Below are 26352 nucleotides of genomic sequence, written 5' to 3'. Positions count from 1 at the left end.
TGGCTAATCTAAAATTCCTGAATGGTTCTGAGAGCCAAATTGTGCCTCCCATAGGCCTGAATTGCAATATACAGGATGATACTCTATCTTGCAGTTTTAATTACCCATTGGTGGAGGATCAGATTCTTAGAAAAGTCAATGACATTCTATCACTCTCTTAGCACAAAGTATATTTGACCCACTTGGCATCTCTTCTTCAGTGATCATCCTTCCAAAGTTTATGCTTACAGAAACTTGAAACCTTGGATAAAAATGGGATAATATTTTCTCCAAAGATTTTTCTAGAAGATTTTTAAATTGGTTTAAAAAAATACAGCACCTGAAAAACGTAACAATTGCACGTCTTGAACTGTTGGCATGTTGTATTGGATCTAGATGGGAACAAGTATAATTGAAGATATTAAACTGGAATATTTGAAAGTCTTATATTGGACTAATTCATTGACTGCACTCAACCGGATAAAAAGAGATTCTCCATGGGGAACTTTTGTGTGGAATCGAGTCAAAGAAATGCATGTTCTTACAGATGTCAATCAGGGGAGATATATTTCTGGTAAATTGAATACAGCGGACTTTTCTTTCATAGGATGTACAACTGAACAATTCATTCACCTCAAATGAGAGGAGGGTCCTTCATGGGCGTATGACACAGAAGAAAATTGACCGCAATACGCAAAAGTAACAAATGAAGATCTGCTAAATGCTGAGAAGAGAAAAACTACTTTCCACTAGCAATTAATGTGAAAAAACTAACGAGGAATTAATGAAGAAACTAATTCTGGATGACTGCAGATGTTCGGTGTTTGATAATGGGATTCCCATGTCTTGTAAAATATCACGATGTAAATTCAATGCTTCTCTTTCTTTTTATTCCTGCATGTTCTTGGTTAAAAAAAAATCACTATGTCCATTCAAAGTTTTTCTTTCTGAACGTCTAGTTCTGCAATTGCTTTCTATATCTCAACAAAATGATGTGTAGACGTGATTGACCAGATGAGAAGGAAATATACTGTCAAAGCTTTTTCACATAGTTTTTTTAAATAACATTTTGGATTATGCGGCTACCAATGCTTGGATTTTATACGAAGCTGTAATTGGAAAATCTATTAGTAGGCCAAGGCTTAATTGAAGAATTGCGAAAAAAGTTTATTCTTTTCTGACAGAAAAAGGTAACACATGTGAACTATTGAAAACAATAATACCCACAAGCTGATACCCCCAAGCTAAGTGTAAATGAGTTTGATGCCACAGTTCAAAATGTGAAGATGAAATTCAAAATGTTTGTTCAAATTATGAAGCACCCCTTTGTGGTTAAAGTACAAAGCTTACTATTTTGTGCAGAGTGCATATGATAAATTGGATTAAAAAAATCTGTGAAACTAGTAAATAAGGGGTATTTCTTTTAATATTTCTTTAGTAGAAATTACATCTAAATTTATTTAAATAAGATATTCCATTTCCCCCCTTTATAATTAAAAAGTAGGAGCTATATTTTAAACAAAAAAAAGGTTAATTTACTTAATTGGAATAACTTTTTCATTTATATGATTTTCTAAAAAAAAAAGCTATTTCTGTTTATTTATACAAGATATTATATACATATATGATGTTAATATGATATTAATGGATTATATATGATATTAATGGAGTGGGTATAAATGTAATTGATACCCACTCCTTGGTTCTAGGTATATTCTAAATCCTGCCGTTCTTGTGTTAAGTTGTAGTATAAAAGTAAAGCCATTCCCTAGTGCAGCCAAAAAAATTTTTTTATAGCATTAAAATTTCACCAAAAAATATTTATAAATATAGTTTGGCTGTACTACCTCATCAGTAGCAATGAGTTTGTAATTTATATTCCAGATTTATATAAACAATTATTACATGAATTCATTGTGACTTTTGGCATTTGACGTGTGAGATGCACTGGGCCTGATTATTATCGTCTAGGCCCAATAGCCCTAGGCCTAGGGCCCACAATTTCTGAGGGACCTCAAAATTAGGAAAAAAACCTCTCAATATTACTGTTTCTTTTAAATACTGAAAGAAACAGTTTTTCTTAAAAGATGCATTTCAAAAAATGCAAATTTTACAGCTGAATTTTAATTGGTGCAATTTTTATGCAAACAGCTTGAACAAATGCAACGAGAATGCACATTCGCTAAGTCTCTTATAAATGATGAGTGCCAACAAGAGTTATAAGCTTATTCCTAACAAGTATGTAAAGCTGTAGACGGAGAGCTACAATCTTAGATGTTGATGTTTTAAATTGATTTTCACACTTCTGTAGTATTAAAATTTTAATTTTCTTGATTGTTTTGGAATGATGAAACCTAGTTTTCAATCTGGTTGCACAGAAATAAAGAAAAAGGCTTTAAATGATGAAGCCTACAAAAAAATATGAGCAATTCTTTATCAAGATATTTCTCTGCAGATAAAGTATAGCCACCTGTTTCCAATGAAGCTGCTCTCATCGAGTACTTGATTAAATTTTTTGTTCGAGAGTTTCAATAGAATCCATTGAGAGTTTTAAATTTATCAATATTTTGAATATAACTTTTTCATTGAATATTAATTTTTTAAAACGTGTTATATCTAAATAAGTTATTATTTAAATGTGTTTGTGAATTTTTTTTGGAGGAGATAAAATTTTGGATCTTTTGGTAATTTTTACAGTATTAAAATGTATTTTTTATTAAAAATTCGAATAAATAACCGTAATATTTTAGAATACATGCTGAACTACTCGTTAAGTCGTTTAATGTAAGTGGGCTAGTTTTGTGTTGGTTTAAGTACTAAATAAAAAATAATTGAAGCTTACAATGAAAAATATTTCAGCTAATCAATGACTTATAGCTAAAATCATTGATTTCAATTGTTTGCGGTCTTCAAACTATTTTTATTTTGACATAACATTGTTTTATATTTTGCTTTAATTCAAAGATGCGTAAACTTTATTTTAGAAAAATAGTCTTCAATTGTCTGCTATCAAAATTTCTTAGAATGTTCTTCTTGAATCTTTCAATAGATTCTTTTTTATTGTTAGGACTGCTCTTCAGTAATTTTATTTCAAAATATTTTGTAAGGGGCCTGGAATATTTGGTGGGCCTTGGGCCTGAATTTGTCTTAATCGTTCCCTGGAGATGCACCTAGCCTGTCAAGTAGTATTCTGAAGTCTACCATGATGTAATTAAAAGAAAAACGTTATAATAAACGATATATAGGAAGGAAATATGTAGAAGGGAGATTTAATATTTCAAACTGAAATTATTTTTAAATACAGTGGAAAGTCGCGTATCCGGAATCGGCGGGACTTTCCGAAGGCGTATATTTGATTTTTCCGTATAATTGACCTCCAAGGTAAACAAAGCTTAAAATGATCTGAATCTAAGAAGCAGAAAACAAATAAACATTATTTTTCGGGAAATAATGTTTTAGTATAAGAATGATATCTAATCAATCATAAACAAAATATTAGAAAAAAAATAATTATTGCTATTTTAAAAATAAATATAGAAAACGAAAAAAATTCACAGTTATGAAAATATTAATTGCTCTCTCCGCCATTTGAACTAGAACGATTCAAGCAAGAAGGGGAAATTCCCATCATTCATTAAGGTGAGTAGGTGGAGAAGAAAAATTCATTTCCTCCTTACTTGTCATTCAAGTTGAGGGCGGGGTAGTGACAAATTCTTATTTTCTCTCCCATCATTGGCTATCAATCAAGCATAAAGGCATGGCATGGTGATTGGGTTCTCTTTATTTTTTCTTGTGTGACTAAAGGGGATTCCCCCTCCACTTTAACATTTGCTGTGTTTACCCTTTTTCACAGTATTTCTTCTTCCCCTGACGCTCAAATAAAAAGGTTCCAGGAAATGCCTCTTTTACTAGCCAGCTGCATAGGAAAGAAGGGGGAGGGAGGGGACTCAGTTGTGCTCTTTTGAAAACAAATCCCCCCCCTTTCCTGCATTCCAGAGGAGGAGCCTCATGGTCTTAGTAGATCTTCCGTTCTTTTTTTCTGTTGATTTATGGGTTCAATGCATAGATCTCTAGAAGCTGAGAAGGAGAAAAACCTGTCAAAAGACTTNGAACCATTCAATGTAATAACCTTGGTAAGGAGAGGGGAAGATGAAGAAATGTTTGTTTATTTTGATTGTTAAAAAGTGTCCGGGACCCTTCCGGAAAAGGGACGTCCGGATATGGGACGTTACACTGTATATGCTATCTGTTAATCTTTTATATGATTGTGCTGTATATCTGCAAAATGTAGATACTTTATATTTTATGAGAAGTTTTGGTAAGTTTTTCTCATCATTGCCATTATGACAAAGTATTTCTAAAATGATTGGAATTGTAATAAGCATTAACTTTCAAAATAAATGTATTATTTTTGGTAGTTTTTGACTTTACAATTAATGGTTATTTTTCCTTGTTTATTTCTTTCCCAGTATTTTTCGCAGTTTTATCTCATATATATATATATATATATATATATACAGTGGAGCATCGTCTATATGACGATCACTTATACGACGTTTACATTTATACGACGTTTTAGTGTGTTCCCAAATCATTCCTATTCATTTTAATGTAAACATATATCGTTTATACGACGCACAGAATCGGTTATACGTCGGTTTTTAGATTTTGTTCACGTTTATTTAATTTTTTATTTCTTCTTGTGTATTTTAAAAAAGGGTGGAATTTGCCAACATGAATGATACAGAAAAGGGTGCCAACAAGAATGCTTGGATAACGAACGTAATTTTTACTAGATGACTGAAAAAACTAGACAATGTTATGAGGAGGCAAAAACGAAACATTGCTATTCATCGACCAATGTTATTTTTCTTTGGTTATTTGCAATTTTTCTTTGGTTATTTGTTTGTTTTGCTTTGTCTAATTTAGAAATTTATGTAAATCAACACGTTAAACATTAAAATTAACTGAAAACAAAGCTAGTTTCAGTTTTAGAAGTAAAAATCGATTATACGACGTTACCGTTTATACGACGTTTTTCGGTGGTCCCTTCGGCGTCGTATAAACGATGCTCCACTGTATATATATATATATATATATATATGTATATATCTCAAAGAGTTAAATTCATTTGTTTCCAATTTCAAGTGCTACTGAAATTTAAAAATGTTCTGATTGTAATTGTTAGTTCACTACCACTAAGAAAAACATTCCTTAAAATGTTCAAATATTAACCAGCTGTGATTATTGATTTGCAATTTTTTGAATACTTCTTGAGTCTGATTTAGGCAAAATGTTATGTTTTATTATGCATTAAGCTTTATAAAACTTACTTTAAACTTATCTTTTTTATATTTTAATCCCTGTTATTTTTAATTCCATTTTAGAAAAAATATGCTGTTGGTGAGGATGACTTCAATACATTTGATAAAGCTGATGTATTTTCAATTGAAGAAGTAAGGATTTAGTAATTTCTTTTCAAACTGTCTAGTTTGAAAAATAATTTTGTTTTTTCCCATCAGAATATTTAATCCTAATTTTTCGCAGCTAACTTCATACCTAATCTGTGAGCATATATTTTGACATCTGATATCGGGAGACTTGTTGGGGAAAGTAGGGGTCATAACTGTCCTGAGATGTGTTAGGATTAGACCAAAGTGTAGAATATATGTTTCAGTAAACTTTCGATTTCAAATTAAAAAAAAACTATACAAGCAAAGTTCCATTATATATTTTAATTAGCCAATGTTTTGTAACTCTTTTGTGTAGGTTAAAAATAAAAAATTGAGTATTATCTCTTGTTTTAAAATATTCTTATTATTTGCTTTTATTTGCATGCTTTAAAATAAATGACTGACTAAAAGTTATTAGTACGACCTCGAAAATCCAGAAATCTCTAAAATCCGGACTCATACGTCCAGTTCGTCAGAAAAAATTTTCAAAAGAAAAAGTTTAACAAAAATAGCTTAAAATAAAAATTTTAATGCAATAGTGCAAAACCACAGCTCTTCTCCAACAATGAAGCAGTAGATGAAGAGGTAGGAGTGGGGAGTGAATGAAAGCTCATAACTGATATGGAAATTCCAGTCATTCTTATCAGCTCTGTATATATAACACAGAATACAAAGGGGAATCCCCTCCTCCTGAAGGGGAATCCCACAACTCTTCTCCAACAATAAAGAAGTAGATGAAGAGGTAGAGGTGGGGAGTGAATGAAAGCTCATAGCTGATAAGGAAATTCCAGTCATTCTTATCAGCTCTGTATAGATAACAAAGAATATAAAGGGAAATCCCCTCCTCCTGAAGGGGAATCCCACAACTCTTCTCCAACAATGAAGCAGTAGATGAAAAGGTAGGGGTGGGGAGTGAATGAAAGCTCATAGCTGATAGGGAAATTCCTGTCATTCTTTACAGCTCTGTATAGATAACAAAGAATATAAAGGGGAATCCCCTCCTCCAACAATGAAGCAGTAGATGAAGAGGTAGGGGTGGGGAGTGAATGAAAGCTCATAGCTGATAAGGAAATTCCAGTCAATCTTATCAGCTCTGTATAGTTAACAAAGAATATAAAGGGGAATACCCTCCTCCTAAAGGGGAATCCCCTCAGGAGGAGGAATTCTTCTACCACTTTGTTTTTCCTCCTTGTGAAGAAGTAAAACTGGTTCTTTCTTAACCTTGAAGCTTAGGAGGCGGGGACAAGTTCTTTCATCCCCCAACAAAAAAAGGATTAGTATCAGCTGTTACAGTCTAGTCTAGAAGCATCTGTTTCAACGATAAGTTGAAATTCAGCTCGCGTTTTAAGCCTATATTTTTAGTTTTAATTGCTAATATTATGTTATCTAAACGATCGATTACAGGGAAAAATGACGAAAGTTTGATTTTTAATGTCTTTTATTTATTATTTAAAGAGTATATTTATGTTAAAATTGACGTCGGAGGTCTACACACGCGTGATTAATCGCGAAATCGGCCTGGCGAATTCGAAACTTCGATAATTCTATCAATTCAAGTAAGGTATCTAAAATCCGGAAATTTCGGAAATCCGGACCTTCCAAACCCCCCAGCAGTCCGGATTTTCGAGGTTGGTATATGGAATATATGTTATATTGAATATTGTAATATATACTTGTTAACTGCTTTGAAATCTTTAAAATGAACTAATGAGGTGAGGGCGGGTAGGTTGTATGGGAAGGTACTTAGTCTTCCTACAGTGTGCAATTTTGGACGAATGAATGCATAGCAAATTGACGACATTATAACATTTAATATCTACAGTTATTTACTGATAAATATATAATTACAAACATAATTGATTCCAGCTATAAATACATTATTGTTAAGAATTATCTACATTCATTATTTCTTAAATATCAAACATCAGGATTGTAAGTAAAGTTGCATTTTTCTTTCAATATACAGTTTTCTTTCAATATGCAGCACAGTACCCCCCCCCCCTTAGTGAGTTGAACGATGAAGAACTTCATGTGTAACGAGTTGGAATATGGATTGTGCATCTAGATCTTGTCACTTGAAATGGGCTGATAAGCTTCACTCTTTTGTCTCCAATGCCTTGCTCTGTTGCAGTTTTAGAAATTGTTGACGATGAAACAGGACCGAAATTCTTTTGAACCAGTACAGGTGTTTCTAAATTCATTCCAGATTCTGTAGAAATATCCAATAAATAGGGTTTTGTCAAATCTATAAATATGTAAATTTTTTTTTGCTTCATTTCAACCTTGAAAATTTTGTCAGTTCTCATTAAAACTTTATATGGTCCATGGTATGGTAAATGCTTGAATATAAATGGTTTCTGCTTTGAGTGATGATAAAATAGAACAGGCTTTAATTTTTCTAGGATGCTTTTTAAATTCTTCATAAATTCTTATTGTGCCTCAATATTTGATTTTTCCAAAAAATCACATGGTAGTTTAATATTTTCCCCTTATAAGAATTCTCCTGGGATGGCTTGACAATCATCTCGCAAGGTTGTGTGTTAACTAAATAGATCAAGCAGAATAATCGGAAGTGTCTTTATCCAGCTGGGATTTTTATGGCACATTATGCTTGCTTTCAAAGTACGATGCGAACGTTTTACACAGCCATTAGCTTGTGGATGATATGTTGTAGTTCTATTTCTTTTAAATCCAAAAAATTTGAAAGTTCTTTGAACAATTGAGACTCAGATTGAGTACCCTCATCAGTTGTGATTACTATTGGAATACTGTAGAGAATGATCAAATTCTTCAATAGAGCACCAGAAACTTTCTGCTTGAATATTAGGTCAAGGAATGACTTTTGCCTATCGTGCTTAGCGATCAATTAGCGTAAGGCAATATCAAAATCCTTTTGAAGATGGCAAGGGACCATCAGATCTAGATCAATTTCTTGAAACTGTTGGCTAACGATAGGATATTCTTGTAACATAGTATAAACATGTTTAGAAATGCTAGATTTCTGACATTTCAAACAACTTTTGGTCCAATCACAAATGACAAATTGATTGTCAAATGAATTTTGATGTAACTAATTGAACAGTCACTTTAATTCTAGGATGTGAGAGATTGTGCATACTTTGAAACACTTCTTTTCAGAAGTTGATTGGAATAAATGGCCTTGCAATTTTTGTGGAAGTATTACATCATGAATATTTAAAGCCAAAAATTGGAATTAGCTCAAATTTTAATGAAGAGTTTGGAGATCTCATTAGTTCTTTTAACTCATCATTAACTTTTTGAGCTTTAGCTAAAGATTCAAAATCAATTTCAATAAAATTCTTATTTATTCCAGTTTTGATTGTGCGTCAGACATAACAGGACAATGTTCTTCTTTTCCTGTTATGTGTTAAATTGATAGAGTGAATTGGCAAATATACTCCAAATGCCTTTGTTGTCATGGTGATGCTCTCTCTAAATTTTGTCAAAATGCATACACCAGTGGCGTGTGATCAATGAATAATGTAAATTCTTGACCCTTTAACAAATATTGGAAATGCTAAATAGATGAATATTCAACAAGCAGATCTCGATCATAGGTGCTATTATTCTTTTGTGTTGGTGTCAGTCTAACAGAAAAGATTTAAGATAATTTATTGAGATGTAAAACTGCATATTTATATTTATTTAGGAAAATAAGACCATTTCAAAATAAAACATTATAATAGGTTAAATAAATTTTAATATTTTGTATAGAAGTAAAATAAGAAGACAGTATTTTTTTTAAAAGAGTTAAAAGAGGTGGTTAAGAAAAGAACCTTTTTCTAAAAATAAATAAAATATAAAGGCAGTGTTTTTTAAGGGATGGCTTCTTATTTCTACAAAAAGGGAAAGGAGGGTGCATTTATAGGGATCAAAGGACAGGCAAGAAGAGCCACTCTTCTAAAAACGCTTAGGGAGAGCATTGCTGACATGGTACTCAACTTAAGGAAACTTACCTTATCCTTACCAATACCCTTAAACAACTTTAAGGGTATTTTTACTTTTTATAAGAAATTTGCAAAAGAGTAGATAAATATTTCAAATGTTTTGTAAACAATACTTTTAAGGTTCTGGTATGATAAAGTAAAATAACCAAATTCTTAGAGATAGCATTAAATAATTTGTTAAGCTGTATAAAAATGTTCTTAATAAATAGAGTTACTAATGTAAGAAAAAAAAATACTATCATCAGCTCTGGCTTCTTTATGAAGCAAAATGGTATCAGAATAAATTTTTAGGCCCATGGCAGGCAAACATCTGATGAGAAGCACATTTTAATTTGTGAAGTGAGAGGAATGATAATGTGTGGGGGGAAACCGCAGAAGATTCGCGAAAAACATTAGTAAAAGAGCTTATTATTTTGAGTTATAAAGAGGAAAAAAATCTAGGAAAGGTAAGCATTTGCTATTTATTTGTTTAATTGTTTATCGTAATTGTTTATCATTATTTATTTGTTTATCATAAATTTACTGCATCAAAACAATTCATAATATGTATTGAAAATATGGTGTATGCTATTGTTTAAAAAATGAGAAAGATCTGAGTGTACAATGTGCAGGAAAATAAACGGACCACCCTGAATAACTTTTGATCTTATAATACGATATTCTTGTTCTAGAATTCACATTTAATAGTTCGAAAAAAGTTGCTTTAAATATGCTAGTTAATTAGTGCAAAAAATTTTCTAGATTACGAAATTATACATAAAAACGAATTTTCTCTGAATAAACAGATTTGGATTCATGACCCACAAAATAGAGAAGGTGGAGTAACCGCAATCTGGGAAATATGGTCCAAATAGTTTGCTTATGAGGGTGGTCCATATTATTAATATCTTAATATTAATTTTACTTTTTGTTTATTTTGCCATATCTGAGGAAATTATTAAGCGAATCGAAAAAATTTTGCACACAATAGTAACATTTTTTTATCCAGAGATACTTCCCATGCATAAAATAACTTTTAGTAAATATTTATTATTTTTTATTTAATGATAGTAAAAAAAAACTTTTGAATTGTAACGAATACTAATTTTTACATAGTTTTATAGAATGTAATTTTGTATGAGAAAGTGTGAAATTTAAAAAAAAAATTTCTAATAGTTCCTGAGAAATTGAATTTTAAATATACAACTTTTTTAAAATTCGAGTTCTCAAGAACTATTCACAAATTTTGCTCAAATTTTGTATTTTGTCATGTAAAATTAACACTTTTGAAAATGACGTAAAAAATTGCATACCTTACAATTCAAAAGGTTTTCGACAATAAATAAGAAAAGTAATAAAAATTATGAATATTAACTGAAGTTATTTTTTGCATGGAATTATCTTTGGATAAATAAATTTTACAATTGTGTTCAAAAATGTTTCAATTCTCTTAACAATTTCTTGATAGAGCAAAATAAAGGGTTCAAACTTTGGTACTCTTTCCTGATCTAACTCTTAGGACCTTATTTCCTAGATTGAGGTTACCTCCTATATTCTGAAAGTCAAAAATATGAATCTATCATAAAAAATGTATGTTTATTCAGATAAAGTACATTTTGTGTCTGGTTTTGAAACTTCAAATATCATCTGCACTAACTAGTTCATTGTATATTTGAAATCACCCCCTCGACCCATTAAAATTGAGTGCTGGAACACGAAGATCCAATTATTGGATCAAAAGCTATTTAGGGTGGTCTGTTTATTTTTCTGTATATAAATATAAATAATTTATTGATTAAATGATAATTCATACGAATTTTATTTTTTAATTTTAATTTCAGGTTGATTTTTCTATAATGCAAAGCAAAGTGTGCGACTTTCATTGTGTGGATGAAGAATCAAAGGTGCATAACTTTTTAATTTATAACCTTTTTCTTTTTAAAATTAATTATGCAATCTAGATTTACTCATGAGTTTTAGTTTAAGGGATATTTGTTTCAATTTATTATTATTCAATTTAGCCTAAATGCATGTTAACCTAATTCTGTCTTTTAGCCTAAATAGAGGTTACATGTTATTCAAGGGTTTTCATGTTGAATGTTTTTTTCTAATAATAATGAGACTACAGTTGAGTATTATCTATATGCATTCCATAAAGCATGTACTAAATATCTTTTTATAATGTTAACAGTAAGGAGTGGTATCCAAACACAGCCTTAGAAAATTTTGAGAGTAGAACCAGTTGTGAAGCAAAAAAATTCTTATACACATCTGATCAATTTTTATCAGTACTAGTGTTAAACTGATAAAATTTGTCTGTGGATGATTTTATAAGGTACATCAAAATGTACAGTGCACAAAATAAAAAGATATCACCCGGAATAACTTTCTTTCTAATGATTAGATTTTCATTCATTTAAGTGTCACTCATAATGGTTTCAAGGGTCACCTCAAATATGCTGATTAATTAGTGTTAATTATCCAATCCAGTCCATTTTTTCTGCAATGTAAGCTCAGTGAATAGTGATAATCATTTATCTATTGCAAACAGTGAGGAGTCAGCTTTAGAAGTTTAAAGAGAATACATTTTACTTTAATATGATTTTTCTTTAAATTCCATTTTCCAACAACCTTTTTTTATGATCTTATTCTATATTGAAAAGAAAAAAAACTCCTAAAATTTTTTTTTGAATATTTCAACTTTAAATAATATGTAAATTTAAAATATGTAATAAAAAATAGACAATGTTTGAACCTATTTTGTAAAAATGCAGCAAGAGTTTCAGGTTTATTATTCAGTGATTGGAGTAAAGAAATGTATAGATTTAGCTATTATTTTTATCTTGATTACTATTAAGAAATAAATTAATAAGATGAAAAAAAATTGAAAAATAATCTAATTATTAATTTAATATATTCAAATCATTTTCAAATGAAAGAGCTATAAATTTCCAAACTTTCTGGTAATCATGTTAAATTCTGTTTTTTGGTCAAAAAATAAGTTCAGTTTTGAAATCTTTTTTGAGTGGCACCCATGTTAGTATCAATTCCTCATATTAATGAAGTAAAAAAAAATTAAAAGAACACTTCTTCTTCTTCCTAATCCCCCAAATTAGCAGGGCTAAACAATGTCCATGGAATTCATGACCCGGAGGAAGTCGGCCACCAAAAGTGGGTTTTCTAGAATGTTCCTCTTGTCCAGTCCAAGACAGTCCAGGATATGTTGGGGAGAAGCCTGCATGTTGTGGCACCTGAGTCAGTTTGGGAAGATTTTAACACTACTCTCGAAAGAAAGAGACTTAAGGTGGCTGCTGGTAAGTGCCGTCTGATCTTTGCGCTAGCACCGAATGTTGAGTGCACCTCCTGGACGGGTGCTCTGGTACCAGTGATGTTTGGGGGGTACGAGCCAGGAAACATTGTCTTCTTTTTTCTTTTTCGATGCCAGTTCCATGAAGGTGAGTGAATTTGGACTCATCAAAGTTTATTCTGTCCCCTCCTTAGCCAGAGTGTCAGCGATATCATTGCCCAGAACCCCAATGTGAGAAGGGATCCTCTGGAGGTGGACTTCAAGCAGTCGTGACAGGATTTTAAGTTTGTGCAGGATTGAAGATCCTGTTTTGTCTCACACCTTCCTCCAATGCGATAAGTACTGTATGGAACTGAGACTGTCAGAGAGTATCCAGATATTATTGTGATCCTGTAATGTTAGAAGAGAATCCAGGGCAGTATCAATAACAATGAGTTCACTTCTTAAAACTGAGCAGTAATCAGGATTCCTTTTGGTGAAGTTAAAGGAGTAATTATTTGATTTAATGTAGACACCGCTGCCAGATGATGTGACCGTCTTGCTTCCGTCTGTGTACACCAGTATTGAGTGTTTGGGGATAGTATTTATAATCTCCAAAGCAAGTTGTTTAAGCAATACCGGGTGATCCAATTTCTTGTTAACTTGTGATGAAAGGTGTTGATGGAAGTCATTCAGTTGGGTCTATAAATTGTTTATTAAGGCTATACTCAACATTTCCAGCAAGAACGTTGTTAACTACGGCCTGGCTAAATGGGCTATTCTTCTTTAGTCTTTAGTTGCTGCTCCACCTTAGTAGATAATCTGCTGTTCTGTTTTGGTGTCCAAGGCTAGAGAGCTTATTAAAAAAACACAAATGATGTCAGATTAAAAGTTCTAGTATTCAAGTTTTAAAATCTTGAATAATTTATTAATTGATTAAAATTTTATTTTCAAACAAGATTAAAAAGAAAACAATCTTTGCTTTTTGGTCAGAAATCAGACCAAAAGACAGGGATGTGATTCTTCTGCTAATTAATGGAATTTCGGGAATATCAAGATAGTTAATTCGCTGATTTCCAGAAAACAATAATTTATATTCCGACGAAATTTTCTCGAATATCTGCTAATCTAAAATTTAAATTTCCTTACCATTTAAAATCAAGTTAACGAGACATTTATTCCGCCTTTACCAGCATTCTTTCCACACACCCCAAGTTTCACTCACATGTTCACAACTTCGGATAAACTTTGAGGACACAAGACAGAGAAAAATTTCTATAACTTCGGCTGGAAATGAATGAACTACTCAGAAATTTTTAAATTTTTTTTAACTTTGCATTTTCTTTGGTACCAATTTTATTGAAAACTCCAACTTGTAGCAGAAGAATTCTTTAATCAATGTGATATATTTGCCCTCTTTTTTTGTTTTTTCCGCTTGATATTTTAAAAGGCTGATGATATTATGATATGTGAAACTCGTATTTCTAATGTGAGTATAAGCTATTTGTCACGTTAATTTTATAGTTTCTACAATTAATTTTTGGTTATGATCAAGATTGATTTCGCTTAAAAATTTTGAAATTAATAATTTTAAAAATTTTGATATTTTCAATATAGTATTTTTATTACAATACGTGTGTCACGAAATGTTCATTTAATGAACCCCTTTTCGATGCATCCAATTCGTATGATATCATATATTCATACATGTGGTATTATCATCAGTCTTTTTATCAGTGATTGCTGCAGATTTCACAGTTTTAAAAGCCTCTTTTATATATTTTTATTTGATGATGACTTGTACAGTTTGAATAATGATTAATATGTAATTTTTTTCAATGTATACATTCTTGTATGTGTTGATAATGAAAAAATTTATTGGACAAATAAAATTTTCGTTCTCTCTTCAAATTTCATAAATGTCACTTTTGTGCATAAAAATGATAGTCTTTTATTTATTTTCGATTACAAAAAAATAAAAAATTAAGAACTAAAAGGAAAAAATTAGAGAAAAAAATTTCAGATAATTTCTTCTTCCAGCAATCACATGTCTAAAAAAGTGTCTGTTGCCCAGAAACTTCGAAAAAATTTTCTGTTAACTATTAATAAGTAGACCTTTCCGAGTTATCATAAAATATTGAATGATGTCATTCAACATTTGTTTAAGTTCATTTTTTTTTCATTCTATTTTACTGTCTCAACTTGGTTCCTTAGCAACAGAGAAAAATTAAGTATTGCTGTCTTGAGTTAGTTTATGGTTCTCTTCATTTACTCTATTATCAAAGGAAATATTGTTTAACCATTTTTTTGAGACTATCGCTAAATATAAATAGCTTCCTAGTGTTCCAATTTATAAACAATTATTTAGAAATTTTGTCTTTCCTCCTTATTTTGAGAATCAGTGATCCCAGTATGTAATGCAATATGTAAAGAAAGAACATGTTTATTCAGAAAGAGTGCATTTTTATGTTTCATTTCGTAACTTAAATAATAGTTAGCCTTATTTAATTAGATGATTTATGATCATCCCCAAAAACCATAAAGATTGATACTTAGTTCATGAAAATTCTATCATTAGAAAGTTCTGTGTGATAACTTTTTCATTTGGCACACTATACAGTAAGTGTTCCAATATTTAAAGAAATGTAAGTTAGTAATGTGTAGCTTTGATAAATGTGCCAAATCATACCCTAGTATAAAAACAGTTAAAGCTCTCACAAGTATCTCTTCAATCCCGCAATGGAATTTAATATCACCATGAAAACAAATTGAAAGATAAGGCTTTCTGCATTCTTATTCATTCTAAATCTGTCAATTCTTTCTGTCTCTGTTGACCCTATGGGTAGTTTTGTTACCTTCTGAGCTTCTCATTTTGCAGCATACACCATATAAAAATGAGGCAACTGCATCCGATTTTTTGTTACAAATTTTAAAGAATCTCACCTTGATGCAGGAAAAAGTAGTGGTCGGCTTTAGTTACTGTAGAGTTGTTTATAATAACCTGTAGAATGTATTAATTGTAGAATCTGGTGTCAAAATGAAATTGAACGATATATAAGCATTAAATTAATTAAACGTCGATAGGAAAATGAATGGAATATCAGTGAACAGAACAGAAGTGTTAAGTATAATAATGTGTTTGTGTCACACTAGTGTGATTGTATCTAGTGTTTTAACTTATAACAATTTACCTGAGTATAGATCATTATTAGCAGCTTTCTTCTCACGCAAGTAGAGTTAGGCCATTTGTAAAATGTTTTTTTTTCTCACTGCATCTATTCTAAACGCCTTCAGTATTATTTCATGGATCGTTTTTACATTTTCTATTAAATTGTTGCAAAACTTAGAGTTTATAGATAATTATTATTTACTTTGGGGCCTTAGGTTTAGAAGCAGTAGGTTCAACTAGTTATGCAGCTAGTTATGCTGCTGCAGCTTAGTATTTTTGATCTCTCTAAACAAGTATTGAAAAGTTGATTATCTCTTTGAATGCAACTGATGCTTTGTCCTACAATGTTTTGCACCTTTAAAATTTATGCTATTTCTGATATTTATTTACTTTATAAACATGTTTGACATCAGCTTTTTTGAATATGGAAGCTGTAGGTTGCTATTAATAGGTTACTTACGAGTCTTCCTTCACTGTTAGTACCCTAACAAATTTATAGAGAATTTCTTTGAAATCATATTTATTTTTGAATAACTTAGAGACTAGTTTCTTGCACATTAGAGCAACCAAGGTTGATCGTGAACTCAGCTACAATTTGACCATTATATTGATAGCAAAAGAGCTATTTAAATTGTTTCCTGGGCGCAAGAAATGTATTAAAGCTTTGTTTAGCATTTATATTGTTGTTATTAAAGGGTTTCCAACTACAAAGTTTATTCCTTTTTTGTATTCAAAACTTTTATGAAATGTTTAAAAGTATATTCCCTTTAATTTTTTATTAAGTTTGTGTGTCAAATGTGCGTATGCACGTACAGTGTAATTATGAGTTGATGTAATATAAAGGGAAAATAAATTATTTTTACTTTATTATATTAGTATTTTATATATAAATTTTTTCTTACAATTAAGCATTTAAATAGTAAAGAAACTTATAAAGAGAAAAAAAATGAAGTTGCATTAATTATCTTTTAATTATCTGGTGTTGATCTGAAACTGTTTATCATAATTTTAGCATAATTTTGTTTGCTTAGAATGTATATTTTTGCTTTGGAGATGAGTTAGATCCGATAAGTTTTTATATATTTTGTTTTATTTAAATAACAAAATATATTTTCAGAAATGTGAAAATTCTAAAATTTATATTCTTGTCAAAATTTTTTTTACCCTTTTTAGCTCATAAAATTAGTTTTATGTTATTTAATGTAGGAATTTTGCCAAAGAATATAGAAGTGAAGCTCTCATAGACTTAATCTAAAATAATTTCTTTTTTCTGTGAGATTCATGAACACTAGTAAAAGTAATTGCAATGAGTAAAGAGGGATGGAATCTGCTCTAGGCTGAATATGGGGAATAGTGAGTGAGAGAGATTAGTGACCAGCATCTGACATGTTTGCATAAAGATTTTTTAAAAATGTTTCTTTTTGCTTACGTTATTCATAGCCAACGTTATTCACATTTTCATTCATTTTGTTTCAATCAAAATGAAATTCAATCAAACTGAGTTCATTACATTACATTGCATTAGTGTTCTGTCTCTGATTAATTGAAATTTTTTTTTCTGTCATGAAGAAAAATCTGATAAGAACTATATCTAAATTGTGAATTGAACCTTTATAGTTTTACTCTTTTAGAACTTGACTATAAAAGTCTCTTTGAAATATCTACTCTCATCATTTCTCATTCATCATTCATTTACTGAAATTAATAACTTAAATTATTTTATTATAGATTCATTTCATGGTTCTGTGTTATTGTAAAAACTACAGAAACAAATTACTTACCAAACATATTTTGGTAGATAACATATATCTATAATGCGCTTTCTGTAATGGAACTCTTCCATTCATCAAGCATGAGTATGTTGAAAAAGGGGAAGATCTTTCAATTAGGGTAAATATTTAGATTTACCTCTTGATTGTCGAAACAATACGGTTGTGGTGTAAGTTTTGGCTTTCATGTATTTAAAAAAAATTGGGTATTAATGACTTTCAGCCTTGCTGATATAAGCAATAGGAAGGCAAGGTATGTAGAAAACTATAATTAATAAAAATAATGATCTTAAGTTATTTTTATCTTGGGTAAAGAAATTTCTTCCAATTGTCTATCTGGATTAATGTTTTGTTAAAAAGTGTTGTAACAAACTGCTTACCAATCATATTTTGGTAAACAATGTAAGATACTTTCGATAATAGATTATCTACAAATTGTGGAAATGTTGTGCTGTGAGTTTTTTTTTAAAAATTATATGTTCAGTTATAAGGGAAAAGTATTTCAGTGATTTTCAGTCTTAATTACATTGGTACTGGTAAGAGAAGGGTACGTAGAAATTATATAAAATTTTTTTGGTTGCTATTATTTTTTTTTGGATCCAGAAAGTCTAACTCTACTTAACTAAGGAATTAAGGTAAGGAATTTTCTTATGCAATTTTGAAGTTTATTGATTTAAATTACTGTTCTCTGTATATATTCTTAACTTCATTTGGATAATTGAAATCTATAGAAGACCTCTTGGTTTTTATGAAGGAAAAATTCTTCAGTTTTGTTGATAATAACTATGCCTATTAAGTACTTTACTCTTTTCACATTTCTGATGCAGAATGTGGTTTTTCCTAAACTAATAATATGCTATCAAAGAGCAGTTTGAACTACCCAAGTCAATAATAATTGGCTTATGATATGCTAAATGTGCGCTAAAAAGCATGGATATTAGGAAAAGCATGGATATTGCAAATTGGATATTAGGAAAATTTTTTGAGGAGTAGCAAATCAGGTAAAACTTTTTTCCAGTTGGAAAAAATAGTTTATCTTTATTTGTGCTTTCAAAGAATGTCTTTCAGTCTAATTTCATTTTAACTATGCGGTATTTAGATTTAAAGTTCTGTTATTCTGCTTTTAAAATTGCAACTTTAATATTACTCACAAATTGGAACTGAGCACAGTTGTAATTTTTTTTCTTACTGCTTTAAGTGATCATGAGCCATATTTTCTGTCTCAATGAAAATATGAGAAACAGTTCCTCAACCAACCCTAACATGAATGTAATTATTACAAGTTTAAAATAATAATGAAATAAATGCAACTTTAAATACTATAGTATTTAATAACATAATTATTAAAGGACAAAAATAACTTCTTAAAATCATTATGTACACTAATAATTTAATAGGTTACAAACAGCTCCCACCCTGGCAATTTCTTGTGAACTTGTTCTTAAGTCATAAGTTATAGTTAATGTCCTTTTGATGTATTAAGTATTATTTGTTGTGTTGTATGAAATATATATGTTACTGGAAATGACAACATTAATCTATCGGGACATTATATTTTGTTTTAGGGCCACTCAGCTTGGTTTTTTTTAATTAACAAAAACATTAGTTCTTCTTGATGCATCACTTTTAGCATTGATAAAATTTAAAAAAAAGTTTTTTTTAAAAATTAATGAAATTTTTAAAAAGGCATCACTGGCGGCTTAGCTAATGGGCAAAATTGGGAGAGTGTTTCTCCCCTATACACTATTTCCCTATCTAATAAGATGGGGAAACCGGTTTTGCTATGCGGAGAAGACTGCAGGTTAAATTACGACTTTTTACTTGCAGAACCGTCAGTGGTTTGAGTTAAAGAAGAAATGTATATGCTAAATTTTCTTCTCGACTGTACCAGACAACAAAAGTACTAGAAATAATTAAACTTATTGTTTATGCCTGAGAAAAATTTAATTTATTCAAATAGTAATTGTTAACTGGGCAAAAATTTGTTTACTGAGAAGCCACACAATGATGTCTATTTTTATGGATGCCATTCTTCAGTCCTGAGGACTGAAATCAGTCTTGAAAAAAGTTCCAGTTGATTGAATTTCATCCTCCAATTAATATGTATTTCCAATTTGTTTTTTAAATTAAATTTTAAAAATAAAAAAAAATTTTCTTATGAAAATGTAAAATTTTTTTCCTGTGTAAATAAATAAAATGGATTAAATTTTTTTCATAACATTGTTGTTTTTACTAATTCATACAAAAAAGACAAAATGATCAGCTCATGGACTCATGACTCACTACAATCAACAAATGGGTTTGACTGAACTTGTGTGTAAACAAAATTTGCCTTGTTAAATCTGAATCTGCTTGAGTTTGTAATTATTCTCGATATCTTGAGATGCTAAGAATTTAATACAAATTAATTTAATACTTGTGTATATGTGCATTGTAATTTAATGCTAAGAATTTAATACTTGTGTTTAATACTAAGATACAAAATTTAATTATTTTTAAAAAATTACCTCAGACAAAACCTTAATGATGAAGAGTTAATAGCAGATCAAGTTAATTGGTCAAAAAATAAGTTCAGTCTTGAAATTTTCTTTTTGAGTAGAACCCATGCTATTATGTAAATTGGTATTTTTTTCTTGCAACAAAATATTAATCTGACTAGAATTCTTTTTTTCCTCATAAAAATAGTAATCACAAGATCACATATGAATAAAAAGATATTTTTTCCATATGATGGTTGGTAGACCAAATTAATTGTTGGCCAAAAAGAAAGATAAATGCCATACATAACAAGTGTAGTCATACCATGTAAGAATAACCACATCACCCAAGGTTGATTTCCAGATTAAATCTTTACTCAAAATACAATTCCTTTTATGCTGTTGCCACAGGTTGTAAGTTTTATCTTTGAACCAATCAAAGTTGACTCACCCTTCCATCTTTCCAGCGGGTTGATAAAATGAGTATCAAGTGTGTTTTGAGACTAAACACTGGGGGTTCCATGTTCAGTTGACCACCTAACGGAAGCATCTTCTCATGAACCCGAAAAATGAGAGGGAAACAGTAGGTGTTGACCTTCCATGGGCTGTTGCACTACTGAATTTGTTGAGATACCAAATAAAAAATTGATATCAGTTCAATCAATCAGAAATCACAAAAAAAGAATTTTTCGGACTATGTTCCAGATAATAACAGGACATGAAAAACTTACCTATCATTATACAAAATTGGTTCATAGATATATTTTCTAAAAAGAAGAGTTTTTAAAAATACAGATTTATTTTATATTAATATTGTATCCAAATCTCTCTTATTCATACACTGATGAAAACAATAAAAGGGAAGGGGTAGCTTTAAGCAAATACAGACACCTTTGCTAAGGAAGTGATCTGTAACATTGTAAGACAGTGATGCTGTTATCACTTTTGTGTAGAGGTATCTCATTTGCTCACAGAGGATTGTAGTGAAAGGACATTTTGAATCTTTATAACTTAGCCCAATCATTGTTTTTTTAAATTTTTTTTTTGTTTACCCATTTTTTGTTACCCTATAGGCAGTCAACTAGATGTTAGTTGGAAGACTCAAGGTGGGCTAATCACAAGCTACTAGGGAAATTGGAGTTTTTAGAAGTTTAAGAAACAGTTCACAGAGACAACAGTGGCCTGCCAACTTGGTCAAGGCTGCAAAAGGGCAATAACAACAACTTAAAAACGTTATTTGAGACTTCTAGCTAGAAGGGATAGGACTGTGATGGTGGCACAACTGCTTTTCAAGCTGTATAATGCAATAAAAGCATCCATTTCATGGATAACAATGGCCCTCAGACTTAATGCAGGTGGTCTGTATGCCAGACCCTTTATAGTCTGCATCCTTTTGACTGTGAACCACCCGAAAGATTGTCTATCATGGTGGCAAGTTCTCTTCAGTGATGAGTCACAATTCAGTCCGGAGACTCGAAACAATTTCTAATCTGCATATAATCTTGGAGGTGATATCTGCATTGTCCTATCATTGTTTGAAAGGACTACTATGGTTGAGGTGGTCTGGTGGTCTGAGCAGGCATTATGGCTGACTCGCGTACCAACATTCGTTTGTTCGATAGGTACACTGACTATTCATCTGTGCAGGGACAAGATCTCTGCACCCTATGTGAGACTTTTCCGTAGTGCATATGGATCAAATTTGTTGTTTTGCAATTCTTATTTTGGTATTCTGAGTAAATTCACCATTACTGAGAATACCTAGGCCAAAAGAATACTGAACCTTAGTCCCCGATCCTTTTATGAAACTAAGAGAAAAATTCTAAATGCACATGATTAGTAGTAAGACATATGCATAAACCTTTCTGAAATCCAGAGTCTGACATCAATTTTTAATTTTAATCCTCCAACTCCTTGAAAGACATGTTGTTTTTTTCTTCTTCACAAAAACAGAATCTTTGCAGAAGAATCTGACATTATTCAGAAAATTGAGAGTAAATTTTTCATAAATTCAGGATCTTTCACAAAAATCTAAGCATAAGAGATTATATTATGTAAAATAGATTATATAATATACATTTCATTACACTATTTATAAAAAACTGATATACTTTACTATTAAGTAAATAATATACTATTTACTCATACATTTTCTTTTTAATTGTTTTCTGTGTATACATTTTTTAATACGCTTTTAAATATTCTATATCTTTATTTTCTGCAGCCATCTATTGGAAGAGGCCACTATTATGAGTTCGACTTTAGTCCTACAATCGACATATCAAGTTTATATGAAGATTCAAGAGCGGAAAGACCAAGTTTCACCAAAGGCCAAAGAAAGGCCAAGGTTGGTTATTTTTGTGAAATTATTCAAGTAAAATCACAGTGAAAAAATTCTAATATTGAATAAATTATGAGAAGGTTATACATATAAAAAAATAACATTAGTATTTCCAATCTAACTTTTCAATTCAGAATGCAATAACTAAATTCAATAATAAAGAAATATGTTTCTGTGATGACCGTGATCAACATTTGTAACACTTCCTTTCATCTTATTATTAACTAAGACGTGATTCAGCTCAATTTGATTATTAATACGCTTATGTATATATATAAAAATCATGATTAGACTAATTGCTGTTTCAGACTCACACATTCAATCACTTTTTATAAATCTTAACTTCAAAAATATTTTTGATAAAAGAATAAAAAAACTTCTATTCTTCGCATTGAACTTTTCGAGATAATTTGTAGTCTTTTGTTAATTTGTTCACATTTACTAATGAGCATATACATGAAAGTACATTTTTGTGTCTGATTTCATAACTTAAAATATCATCTGTACTAATTAGTTAGTATATTTGAGTTTATACCCTTGAACCCTTAAGACTGAGTCCTAGAGCGTAAAGATACGATCATTAGATCAAAAGTTATATCGGGTTTTTTTATTTTTATTTTGTGTGCTGTACAATGAAAAGACAAAAAAGCCATTTGGCAAACATTATTTAAATGAAATAAAAATGTAAATTTGTTTTAATTTGATGTATCCTCATAAATAGTTCTTGTTATAAAACTTTTAGAATGTAAAACATCAAATTTTAAGAGGTGTACAATACAATGCTTTCAAGAACTATGTCACTCTATACCAAAATAATGCCAGTTTGATTATCTTGTTACTTGTAAAATACAGGGTTGAAAGACTTCTGCAAAAAAGCGGAAATCTGCTTTTTTCTCTCAATTTTTGAAATTTCCGACCATGTTCCAAAAACTTAAATTTTTGGGGAGTCCAATAAGAGAAACCCAAGCAGCCCGAACGATAGCCGGACTTGAGATGAATTACCCCCCCCCCTGCTGTAGCCTCCTGAGAAAAGGATCTTCAGAAGAAAATGGGTGGAATTTCGGTAGGTACGGCATTGCCTTGACAACCGCTACTTCCGCTATAGATTGGAGAAAAGAGTTCGAAGCAGTTTCGTTTCGGCAGCTGAAATTTGATTTCTTTTGTTTGGCTGATTTTCATAATTTTAAATATTAGAAACTGCACCGGAATCTGCTAAAATTGCGATTCTTATTCAGACAACTTTTATGTAAATAATCGATTTTCGTTTTTAACTGATTTAAAAGTTACATGTTGCGATTCGGTTTTACGCGATTTAAAAATCGTACTCGCAATTCCCATTCACGCTATTTAAAAATCCAATATCGCGATTTGTATTTAAGCGTTTTTAAAATCCATTATCACGTTTCGTATTTCCGGGAGTTTAAAATGCAATGTCGAGATTCGTATTAGCATATTTTTAAAATTAAATATTGTGATTCGTTATCACGCGATTGTAATATCAAACATCGATTTTCGCATTCATACGCGATTTAAAAATTACTCGTTGCAATAAGTATTCATGAGATCTAAAAACTATGCATCCTGATTTATATCTACGCGATTTAGAAATTCAATATCATAATTTGTATTTTCGTGCTTTTAAAATCCAACATTGCGATTCTTGTTCACGCGATTTTAAAATCCAACATCGCGATTCTTGTTCACACGATTTTAAAATCCAACATCGCGATTCTTGTTCACGCGATTTTAAAATCCAACATCGCGATTCTTACTTACACGATTTTGAAATCCAAGACTGAGATTCTTATTCACGCCATTTTAAAATCCAACACAGAGATTGTTATTCACGATTTTATCTAACATAGCAATGATAATGCAGTTTTTATATCACAAAATGCATTGTGATACTATTTTAAAAAATGCTAGTATGAATTTTGGTTATTCTACTACCGTATTTTCTGGTTTATAATCCGCGGATTACCTGTCAAAAAAAGGTTTCTTTACAAGGTGCGGGCTATCGACCGATGCGGAGTATTTGCCGAAACGTTTTCACCACAAGCCAATCTCAAAATTTATCTGCAGCAACAAAGGAAACGAAGGAAATAAAAATTAAAATATGACCACCGAAGCTGACGTCTGCAGGGGGTACTGGCCCCGGTAGCCATAAAACAAAACCTTTTCTATTGAGGGGAAGGCAATTGCCTAAAGTAACACCCTCAGTACCCTGAAGGTTTTGTATAGATTTGTACGTTCTTTTACATGAAGTTTTAATAATTTAGATTTAATAAATTTTTGTTTTCTTTTAGTATCAAAATTTATCTTACATTCTCGTTCGCGATTAAAGCGGGAAGGGATGCCCACATGATTTGAGCTAAGAGAAGATAACAACACAATTACTTATTTCCCATTATAAAAGATCCGAGAAAGGGGAGATTTCTGCAAAATCGTTATAACAAGGCAAAATCTAAAATATTTAAAGATAACTCTCTTAATCTACTCCCATTAAATACATTTAACTAAAATTATCAAAATAATCTTTTAATTTAACTTATGTAGAGATAATATAAATCGCGAAAATGAAAAAAGTTTGTAAAAGTAAATAAAAAATTATCTGAAATTAAGGAGAAATAAATTCTACAAATTAGCAAAAATAATAACCATTTTTTAAATAAACCATAAATCATTAAAGAATAAAAATAATAAAATTAATTAAATAAAAGAAAAATAAAAGTTTTAATGATTAATTTCATTCGAAACAAAAATAACAATTAAAAAAAATTTAAACTTGCATTAACATTTTGAAAAGCATCATCCTTCAAGAAAAAAAAATTAATTCAAGTCTAATAACAATTGTCGATTATATAGATGACTTCATTTTAAAAACGCTTCATTCATGATCAAAATAATCTTAATTTCCCTTATATCTCTTAAGAATAAATATAAAAACTGCTAAAGTTTTCAATAAAAAGAAGTAATAATCTTTTATTTTGCTTTTTTTGGCAAAACAATATTTAAACTACAGCTGCCTTTTAAAAATCAGCTGAAGTTTTTTTTTAAATCTATATGTAAAATTTGATTAATTGTTGACAAAAACTTATTTTAAGATTTAAAAAAAATCTGAAAGGAGAAAATTATGCAATTCCTGTGAAAGAAAACAAAAGTATTGAAACCACTTCGAGTTGCCTCCGCCCCTTAACCCTTTCGAGCTGACTGTCACATATATGTGCCAGCAAGAAACGCGCTCACTTCCCGACCGACACACCCGCGTGTCAGAGAGTTTTCTCGTTCACCCCCGACCGTCACTTATTTGTGCCAGCGTTTCGGAACGTTTTAAAAAATGAAATTTCTTCCAAAAGATGGCATTGTATGTCCATATGGTTTCAGATACATGTAGATTTGACCTTCTACTCAAGATGAAAGTACAGTCACGTGGTTTTTAGGGGAAGGAGTGGAGGGGGGGAATGTTTTATGAGGGCTCTTTAAATTAGCACGTGATATTTATTTACAGTAAGTAAGGGAGTTTTTTTTATCTCTCGCTACTTTCGATTTTCGGATTAGTTTTTAGTGGATAATTAGATCTTGTAGGCTTGAATTTTTTTTCTTTTTACCGTTAGAATGTCGAAGCGTCGAAAATTTTTAACTGAGCTGGAAATAGAGGAAATTATGCAAAATATTTAAACTTATTAATATTTATATTACATTTAAACAAGAAATAACTTAAGTAAATAAAGTATCCATAGAAATATATATAAAGCATATGTCACTTAAATACTCTACAGAACAATATTAAACAACGCGCTGATATTTCGGTAATTTCATGGAATTAGGCTTAACATCGAAAAACCCTCCGGCCCTGGGGAGACACACGCTAGAGAGACTGCCGGCCTCAGCGGTAAGCGCGCTTTCGCGCTTTGCGTCGCGAAAGGGTTAA

At 30.6% G+C, this 26352-nt stretch overlaps 1 protein-coding gene across 15 annotated transcripts in view; it reads left to right on the top strand.

Annotated features, from left to right (window-relative positions):
• Positions 1-26352, top strand: part of LOC107443630 (dentin sialophosphoprotein) — a 137090-nt gene that overhangs the window by 59522 nt on the left and 51216 nt on the right. For all 15 annotated transcript variants that reach the window (XM_071188400.1, XM_071188404.1, XM_071188405.1 and 12 more), the window contains 3 exons: positions 5367-5435; positions 11221-11283; positions 22305-22427. In XM_071188400.1, the coding sequence (XP_071044501.1) occupies positions 5367-5435; positions 11221-11283; positions 22305-22427 (255 nt within the window). The remainder of the gene's footprint in view (positions 1-5366; positions 5436-11220; positions 11284-22304; positions 22428-26352) is intronic.

This window comes from Parasteatoda tepidariorum, chromosome X2, assembly GCF_043381705.1.
Source record: "Parasteatoda tepidariorum isolate YZ-2023 chromosome X2, CAS_Ptep_4.0, whole genome shotgun sequence".
Lineage (NCBI taxonomy): Eukaryota > Metazoa > Arthropoda > Arachnida > Araneae > Theridiidae > Parasteatoda > Parasteatoda tepidariorum.
The sequence above is the reverse complement of the archived record's forward strand: the minus strand, read 5'-3'. Positions and strand labels throughout refer to the sequence as shown.